This window comes from Nothobranchius furzeri, chromosome 11 (assembly GCF_043380555.1).
Source record: "Nothobranchius furzeri strain GRZ-AD chromosome 11, NfurGRZ-RIMD1, whole genome shotgun sequence".
Classification (NCBI taxonomy): domain Eukaryota; kingdom Metazoa; phylum Chordata; class Actinopteri; order Cyprinodontiformes; family Nothobranchiidae; genus Nothobranchius; species Nothobranchius furzeri.
The window spans coordinates 35,115,707-35,124,962 of NC_091751.1; the positions used below are offsets into that span (position 1 = coordinate 35,115,707).

At 44.8% G+C, this 9,256-nt stretch overlaps 1 protein-coding gene across 2 annotated transcripts; it reads right to left on the reverse strand.

Annotated features, from left to right (window-relative positions):
* Positions 1-531: 531 nt before the first annotated feature.
* Positions 532-3,233, reverse strand: LOC107383716 (transcriptional regulator Myc-1). Of its 2 annotated transcripts, XM_054747216.2 has the most exons (4): positions 2,828-3,233; positions 2,197-2,326; positions 1,696-2,100; positions 532-1,250 (listed from the first exon to the last, which is right to left on the reverse strand). In XM_054747216.2, exons 2-4 carry the CDS (start codon positions 2,318-2,320, stop codon positions 754-756), a joined length of 1,026 nt encoding a protein of 341 aa, XP_054603191.2. In that variant the 5' UTR covers positions 2,321-2,326; positions 2,828-3,233; the 3' UTR covers positions 532-753. The 2 variants fall into 2 exon arrangements, with proteins under 2 accessions (XP_054603191.2, XP_015811988.3); XM_015956502.3 differs by having other exon boundaries at positions 1,696-2,326.
* Between the last annotated feature and the right edge of the window lie 6,023 nt (positions 3,234-9,256).

The window sequence follows — 9,256 nt, forward strand, 5'->3', positions numbered from 1 at the left end:
TTGACCCTAAAAACTTTTCTTCTCAACACCTCGCTTCCCACCTTCAGCTGATTTTCTGGTTCCAAAGAGAAAACGTTCATTAGTTCTGGAGACACGAGGATGAAGTCTAGGGTGGAGGATCAGCTCTTCCCTCAGACCGGAGTCCACCTTTCACCCAGTTCCTTTTCTCTCTGGAGTTCATGGAGATAACATCTGGATTTGATGTCAGGTCAGATGTTCCAGGATGACACAACCAGGCCTCCAAGGCCCGCTCTGGACCATTCCGTGAGATCAGAATCACTTTTAGGGGCAAAAAGCGATTCAGTGAATGAAATCCAGGGAAATGTTCTGTTTACCCTGGAGGTCAAATTAATCCCAGAGGAATCGCATCGGCTTTCACAAGAAATTCCCGTCCTCTGAATGGGAAGTGTGCCGGTGTTCCGGTGAGAGTCGAGCCGTGACAGCATGTGCCGACTTCACCATCAGGAAGAGGAACAGCTTTTATCCACATCTGGCTTCAGGAGAGAAACTAGAAATAAAGCAAATCAAACGTCCAGAATGCTCCAAACAGGAGATGCTTTTATTTTGAAAGGTCTGCAGAGGACATCCTCCAGAACAGCAGAAGAAATAAAAAAATAAAATCTGTTTAAACACACGATGTTTTCGAAAATCACTGTAATAAATTATAATAAATACAAACTGATCCCAGAGCTGCTCAGAGCTCAGCTTCCAACATGAAAACAAACAAAAACAAACAAAACAAACAAAACTGGTTTATTTGAAAGTCCTGAGCAGCTGGAGTCTTCCTCTCAGCTCTTCGCTCCTCTTCATCAGCTCATCCTTCGTCCTCCGTATCCTGTCCTCCTCCTCGGAGAGCTCCATGATGAACTCCGTGGCCTTCTTCAGGATCACCACCTTGGACGTCTTGTCCTTGTCCTTCAGCTCGGGGACTTCGTCCCTCAGGGACAGAAAGCTCACCCTCAGCTCGTTGCGTCGCTGTCTCTCCAGGACGTTATGAGTCCTGCGTTTGTCTTTGTCTTCTCCGTCGTACCACGGACTCCAACACCGCCGCCTTCTGCTCTGCCCCGTTCCCGTGGCCTCTGTCCTCCGCCGTTTACCAACAGGCCGTGGGGCGGCGTAGTTGTGCTGCTGGACGTTGATGTGAGAGCGTTTGAGGACCAGAGGTGAAGCTTCAGAGGGCCGAGACGTTCTCCGCCTGTCCACCGTCACTACGTCAATCTCTGCTTCCTCTCCATCCTCCTCTTCCTCTTCTGGGTGGAAAAACAAAACATGTGGATGTGAATGCAGGAAACTGATCCAGCTGTTTGTTTGACCTTCGACCTGCAGGTCGGCTTCTCACGTCCTTGTGAAGCATCGGCTCTACTCAAAAACTAAAAACATAAAAAGATGAGAATGAAAAATCCAACCTCGTCACCGGACTCCTCTGTTCTCTCACATTTACGGTTTTATTCCAACGCGGACCAACCCAAGAGTTAGGGTTAGGTTCTAGGGTTCTAAGATTCTAGGGTTCTAGGTTCCCACAAACTAAAACCAGATGTCTGATGAGTTCATGGCAGATGCTCTACTTATGTTTCCTACATTTCTCAGGATGCATGAGGACATGGGTGTGTGCAGCGTGCAGCAGGCATCTGATCTCAGGAGCTTGGGTGGTGTTAAAGGCAGTAGGGTTTTTCACAATAAAAGCCTGATTCCCACCTGATTCGCTGTCGCTGCTGCTGAGTTGTGGCGATTCCAGATCCAGCTCTGATCCCATTTCCATCCCTTCTCCATCCAAGTTCTGCTTCTCGCTGGTTGTGGCAAACGGGAACACAACACCTGGGTTGATGCATTTGGATGCTGCAGTGTGGAGGTCCTGCAGGTACTCTGGGTTCACCTGGGACCGGCTCACTTGAGGTTCAGAGGACACATCTGGAATGCTGTCGGTGTCCGACGAGTCCCGGCGACTCTGGAGGGACGCCAGCCTCTTGGAGACCATCCTCTCCAGTTTGGAGGCAGCTGCAAAGCTGCTGCTCCACATGCAGTCCTGGATGATGAAGGACTGGAGGAATGATGAGGAGTTGGTGTCTTCATCCAGGAGGTCAGACACAGCGTCCAGGTGCTCTGCAGCAGACAGGTGGGAGTCATTCTGGGGGGGCGTCCGGCTGGGGGACAAAGGGGGGGTCAGCAGGAGCTCAAACTTCTTCCAAATGTCCTCACCTGGACCAGGGAGGAGGTGGCTCTGAGGAGGGGGGTAGAAATCCTCCTCCTCTCTGTCCAGGAGAAAGTAGGGCTGGGCGGTGTCGTAGTCGTAGTTCCTACTGGTCAACGTCGGCGCCATCATGGCCGCCTGAGGAGGAATCAACACCCGTTAAACAAGAAAAGTAATCCTGAAGGAAGACTCATGAACAAAACCCACATCTTCTGTCTGGAGTTTTGTTTTGATTTATTTACACATGAAGATAAATTATGGATCAATAATCCGCTGTTTACTTTAATCTGGTGGGATTACCCAATGATTAACTAATGACCGGATTTCAGTCAGAATTTCTAGGTAATCTGTGAGACTCTAGTTGCAGAAGCAGCATGGAGCAGGTTAGTTAAAGAAACAGTAATTCACCAGATTATGAGAGATTAGTTTGACTAAACTGTAACCTCAGGATTTTAGTGGACTAATCCGAGATCCATCTTCTGTAAACCGGAATAAAACTACGGAATCTCAGGTGTTTCCTGACAGGTGAGGCGTCCTGCAGGTGTTTAGTCTCAGTTTAAATAAAACATAAATAAATCTTCAGATGTTTTTATTTGTTATTAAAGTTCAATCATCAGAAACTCCAGCAGCTGTACTCACCTTTATGAAAAACAAACAAAACTTTATCAAAAAACGGAGAAAATTCCAAAGATTTCAGCAGAATTAAATCCTGAGAGTATCTGAGATCCGGGACCAGCAGCGTGGATGAAGGATGCTAGGATCAGATGTGAACAACTGAAGATCTGATCTCAGTCTGCCTTTCCTCGTCCTCATGATGCAGCTCCATTTATCACCTCAGAGGCTTTCGTTCTTCTGCCTACGTCACGGCTTTCCACGCCAAAAACCTTCGACGTGATAACATAAAACGCGCTCGTATTGTGTTTGTGACGACATGAGTAATATCCTCCATGTTGGTTTCGGTTATTACCATGACGGCGATGAAGTAGCGGAGCCTGAAGACGCGCCGCAGGGAGGGACTAGCTTCCGCCGCGGAGGAGCGGTGAGGTGGTCCGGGTGGTCCGCGCTGACGGTAAATGATGCAAAGGAACGAAGTTCCGGGAAATCCGTGATAATCCGGGGTTGAGGTCATGAAAACAACAACAAACAAACGAGATTGAAGCGAGACTGAATAATTATTTACAAAAAATCAGAAAAAATAAAAATGCAAAACTTTTAACTTTGTGTTAAACAAAAGTTTCTTAAAATTTAAATTTGAATAGATAAATAAAATAAATAAAAAATGTATAAATAAAATAAAATTTGCTTAGTGTAAGGATGAGTGTCCGATCAAAAGTTTCATTTGAAAATCAAATAAGATTAATCATAAACATATTTGATGTAAATGGAAATTAAATATTTATTCATCACAGATTTATTAGTTTATAATGAAAACACACACAAAAAAATAAATATAACCAAAATTCAAGGTTGTTTCATGAATGTTCTGCTTTCATGTTTGTTCATTTGTTTAGTTAAATGCATATTAGAGAGAATCTGGACACCAATAAAACGTATGAAATGAATAATTTATATATTTTATTGAAACAACTTCAGATTCTAACATGTTAGAAAGGATCTTTTGTTTTAAATGTTTTCTTCATAATTCTAAATTAAAAATCAGATAGATTAGATGAATGCGTTTGAGATAAATACATTTTAGCAGAAAAAAGAGTGAATGATCCTCTCGCGCCCTCTGCTGGAGGAGGACTGAATCTGCTTCCCTTCAGAATATTTTTATTTTTTTGTTGATGTTTTTCATATTTCTGCACTCTGATTTAAACAACCAGCTGTTGAACCAGGTGAATATAAACATCTAACACAGCTAGCTGCTACCAGTGAATCTCTACTGGTTATATTGGTTTTGTTTCATATATTTTGATGGTATTCTTTTGCCGAACTCTTATAACCTAGAATCTAGAGACCGTCATTTTCCAAAGCAAAAATTATGTTGCTTTGCAAATACACAGGATGACTTGCCAGGCTAGAACTCTTTTTATCACATATCACAAATATTGTATTGTTTACAAGTCAAACTATACTATAAAAACAAGAATTAAGGCTTAAAACCCGACTCAAACAGCTTCTAACCCCATATCCAGCTCAGAACCACTGAACCAGTCCAGAACTGCTGATCTAATCCAGAACCATTTATCCAGTCCAGAACTGCTGATCTAATCCAGAACCACTGGTCCAGTCCAGAACTGCTGATCTTATCTAGAACTACTCATCCAGTCCAGAACTGGTGATCGAGACCTAATTTATTTCTATTTCCTTCTCAGCAGCCTGACCTGAACTCCTTTAGGTGGTTCCAGGTCAAAGGTTCTTCAGATTTTACACATGAGGACCCACAGCAGGGAGAAGGCCTTTGCCTGTGGAACGTGTGGTAGACGTTTCCTCACATGAAGACTCACAGCGATGAGAAGACGTTTTCTTGTGAAAGATTTGGTAAAAATGTAAATAAAAATATGATTTGAGAGTCCACATAAGGACCCACACTGGTGGTAGGGTCATGTGATCTACCGGTCTCTCGTCTGGAGCTGAGTGAGAGACAGAAAATGAGCAGCCAAGTCAGGAGGACATGTGATCATGCTTAAAATCACTTTTTGATCAGAAAATCGTTGTTCAGCGCTGGCTCACAACTTTCTCCAGGTGCTTTAGCTCCTCCTCCATCATCTAAAGGGGCCAGGGACGGAGAGCCAAAGCACAACACCATAAAAACACAACAGGGATCCAGCAGTCCTTTAGCAGACATTAGGGGTGTGAGGTGTCTATCATCTGAAGCTTTAATCCTGAGAAACGTGAATGTTTCAGTCATCAGCCTGATTTACCAGTGCTGTGGTACTGATCGTTTCAGCCCAGCACATAAACGCCCCGCTGACAGGTGTGTTTGTAAAACAAAACAACCTAAATGACTTTTCTGTTTAAGATTCACAGCAGCAACGAAGACGTGAGAAATGTGGGCAAGAGAATATTTTACTTCTCACATCAGACTCCAGAAATAAAGTAATGTGACTGCAGCTCCACCCGAGTCATGGCTGGGTATGTCTGAAGGCTCCAGTTTGTTAAGCTTGTTCCTTCACTATAATCTCAGATTATTCTCAGACTCTAAACTGTGTCCTACAGGCTACGAGTAAAAGTTGAATCATTTCTACAAAAAAACCAAACATGTTCTCTGCCTCTCTTCATTGTGGCCATTGGCGAACAGCAACCAAACACACGGATCCCTAAAACAGACCTGCTTTGTTCTGCTGCTGTCGTTAGAATGATCCACAGTTACTTATCTCACGTCTAAAACCTCATCTGACTCAGTGCAACGTGAAACCGGTTCCATGTGACTTCATGCTTTGGTCGTGGATGATAAATCTGGTGAATTTCTGCTTCATTTGTTTCTTAATAAACCTCCAGGAACAACTTAACCTTTGAACTCTACGTTCCTTCAGCTGATATCTGCCTTCTTTTCTCCTCGACGTGAACCTCTCAGAAGTCTTGCCTCTTCCTCCAACTTTATTCCACAGAAAGTTTGCTTTCATCCCAAACCCTCAAACATCCCATCTGCATTCATGATAAATGACCTATGCTTGTAAAGGGTCAGAGGACTCCAAAGTGCTTCAGCATTCATCCATTCACATTGTTCTGCCGCACTTTCCTGCAGCTGAAGCCTTACATCTTCATCTGAGCATTTCCCCCAGAGTTTGCCTTACAAGGCATTCATTCCTACCAGAGACCACTGCAGACGTGGTGACTGAATGAACCACACTTTCAAATGAATAATTTGAAGACTCTGCTGCTGTCAGCTGATTTACAGCTAAACCCAGAAATAATCCTAAACTGTGAAGGTTAGTGCTATGGAGCTCAATAAAGTTTAGATTAGAAATGTTTAAAAGCATCTTTAAAAGCAGGTGATACCGTATGTTCAAATCCGCTAACCCTGCTGTACTGCTAAGTCCTGGCCGCAGCACACTATCAAAAATCTATTCAACTCAATTCAAAGATACTTTATTAATCCCAGAGGGAAATTAGAGTTTCAGTACACACAATTCTGAGATCAGACATACAGTACATATGACAAGAATTGGTGACTGTGGTCATTCGTAACCTTAATAGAGATCAGAGGGGTTTACATGAGGATTGAGTCAGGTGGAGGAAAAAAAGGCACTTCAGAGTTACCTTCCACAGGGATGGCAGCTTTGCTATGCAAAAAACACCTCAGACAGATATGCAACAGACTTCAGACATCACACAACGTAAGTGTCCACTAGGTGGGGAGGTAGGGTTGGGACTCTCCTCACATCAGTGCATGCAGCCACAATAAGCAGCGCTTATCACCTCCGTTTGGGCAAGAGAGGGAGGCAATTGGGTTAGAGAGCACATTGACTCCTGGACACAGTTCCACGGCCTTTACCAGTCACAGTCCCGCTCAGGCTGGGATAGGGAGACAGAGTTGCCATGGCTACGGCAGCATTCCACATTTCTTCTGAGGGGGAGTATTCACTTCAGCCTCACAGGCCCAAGGGCACCAGATTCAGATAAGAAATTGTTTTGGGGACAGACAGAGATAATTTCCTCTCTGCCTTAAAGTTTTGTTTTGTTGGTCTCAAACCCCTCTAGATCCAATAATGGCGTAAATTAATCTATTCCCAACCATGCTGGCGCATTAACTCTCTCCTTGATCGAATCAATCTTCTGTGCCAGAGCCTGAATCTCAGCCAATGTTCCAAGTTTACGACTCATCTCAACAATTACATGAGTTTGTGCGTTCACAGCGCGGCGTAATCCATCCCTGAACTTCGGGATTGAGCCAATATTCCTCGAAAGCTCATTAAGCCAGGTAACTGCCAGGCAACCGCTCAGGCCAAACAGCAGGAATCCCAACACCAACACCATGAATATCCAGATGTCTTCAGAATCCTCTACAGACAGTTGAGAGAGGCAGATCAGGTTCCACTGTTTCCAGGAGTCCAGCTGGTAGCCTGGCAAGCCAAACTAAATAAATGTATTATTTAGTCTGGCCACGCTCCATTGACGGCTCTTGGTTGTGGGGCGGGTTCTACCGTTGTCTTTCAAATGATCTCCACATTCCACTGGACAATGAATGTGACATACTCTTGTTTCACTCTGTTGCATCATCCCACCCACCAGGCATATAGAGTGCCCTGATTGGCCCACAAAGCGGATAAAGCTCTGTGATTTGTTCACTAAGCAGATAGAGCACTATGATTGGCCCACCATTATGGACCAATCACAGCTCTTTATGTGTTTGAAACCCCTCTAGAGAGCTGTGATTGGCCAGCCAGAATGCTGCTAGGGGCTGCAGAGGTTCCAGTGGAGCGTTCCTAGACCAAACTTTGCAAAGCAAGAATTTGGTCTAGTTCACTAGGCTACCCAGCTGGCTCTGTCCCAGAGGGGCATCCGGGAGCCCCTTCTCCCGTTCTCAAAATTGTGTCAATCGTGTTGAGAGACCAACTGACCAGATTCATTTTTAATAATTTCCAGTTTCCAGAAAAAATGCAGAAGTGCCGTCCACACAAGGACAGACAAAGAGCCTTGGGATAAGAGGGGTAGGAGAGGAGGAAAAAGCATCTGTACTCTCCAAGAGCCGGAAGAAGCACTGTTCTACATCTGGATGTGGAACAGTGCTATTATTAATAATATTATAATAACTTTATTATTATAATTGTTAGTATTAGTATGTAGATTAAACTCTGATTAAACACAACCAGCATTACACATAAACATTCATGAATAGATCACAGTAACACACAAAAAGCTGATTTAGAAGGAAACTCGTTCTGCATCTGCTCCATGAGCCCGTTCACACCAATGACAAAAACATGGTTCTGGTTCTTCAGCATCGTCTCACTGACTGATATTTAAATATTGTGGTTGGAGAGTTTTGTTTTCATCAGTGTAGAAACATTTTCTTTTATTCTTTGTTTTCCCTAAAGAGGAAGAAGTCCTACTGAACCAGGAGGAACCAGAACCTCCCTGGATAAAGGAGGAGCTCTGCAGCAGTGATGATGAGGAGCAGCTGGTTCTGAAGCAGGAGACTGACCTGTGATGAGGGTGAGCTGAGTGAACCAGAACCAAGCCCTCAGCATCTCCTCTCTCACATCTCTGCTGTAACTGAGACTCAGAACCAGAACCTGGAACCAGAATCAGCTGTTGATGCTAAGCTGAACCCAGAACAGACCTGTCACAGAGAGACCAGAACCGGGTCTGGTACTGAGCCTGTGATATGTGACCTTTGTGAGAGAAGCTTCAGTAAATCCACCATGGAGGTTCTTGTCAGAACTCAGTCGGGTCAGAGACTACATCCTGTGGTAGAAGCTTCAGAGTCGGAAACTTTTAGAGGAGTCACCTCATGAGAGGTCACCCAGGTGAGAAACCACCCAGGTGAGAGGTCACCCAGGTGAGTGGTCACCCAGGTGAGAGATTACCCAGATGAGAGGTCACCCAGGTGAGAGGTCACCCAGGTGAGAGTCACCCAGGTGAGAAACCACCCAGGTGAGAGGTCACCCAGGTGAGTGGTCACCCAGGTGAGAGGTCACCCAGGTGAGAGTCACCCAGGCGAGTGGTCACCCAGGTGAGAGACCACACGTGTGTGAAATGTGTGGAAACTTTGAAGGGTTACTCTTTACACCGGAGGTCCCACAAGGATCAGACACTGGAGCAGGAAGTCATCTAAAACAAACCAGTCAGGTTTAGAGTTTATAACTGAAAGACTTTAAACCAGTTAAAGTAGAACACTGGTGACCAGTCCAACACGCCTCGCTGGGTCTGATGGGTTCATCCTGCTTCATCCTGAGATGAAGATCAGCTCCTCCAGATCCAAGGCTGAGGTTCCCGACTGGAAACAGAACAGATTGTCCTGAAGTGGAAGAGTTGGAGTGGCTCAGGGTCTTGTTATACAAAAGGAGGGAGCAGGAGGAGGTCTGGTTCTGGTGGTTCTTTGTTCCAGTCTTCAGCTGTGGTCCTGAGCCAGCCTCAGAGAAGGGGGAGGAGCTCAGACATCCAGGATGGTTCAGACTT

Bases quoted from the DNA above. Each gene is read 5' to 3' on its own strand.
- LOC107383716 (XM_015956502.3), bottom strand. From the start codon at position 2,320: ATGATGGCGCCGACGTTGACCAGTAGGAACTACGACTACGACACCGCC. The intron at 1,251-1,695 runs GTGGGAATCAGG...TTTTCCACCCAG, and splicing joins CAGCAGCGACAGCGAATCAG to AAGAGGAAGAGGAGGATGGA.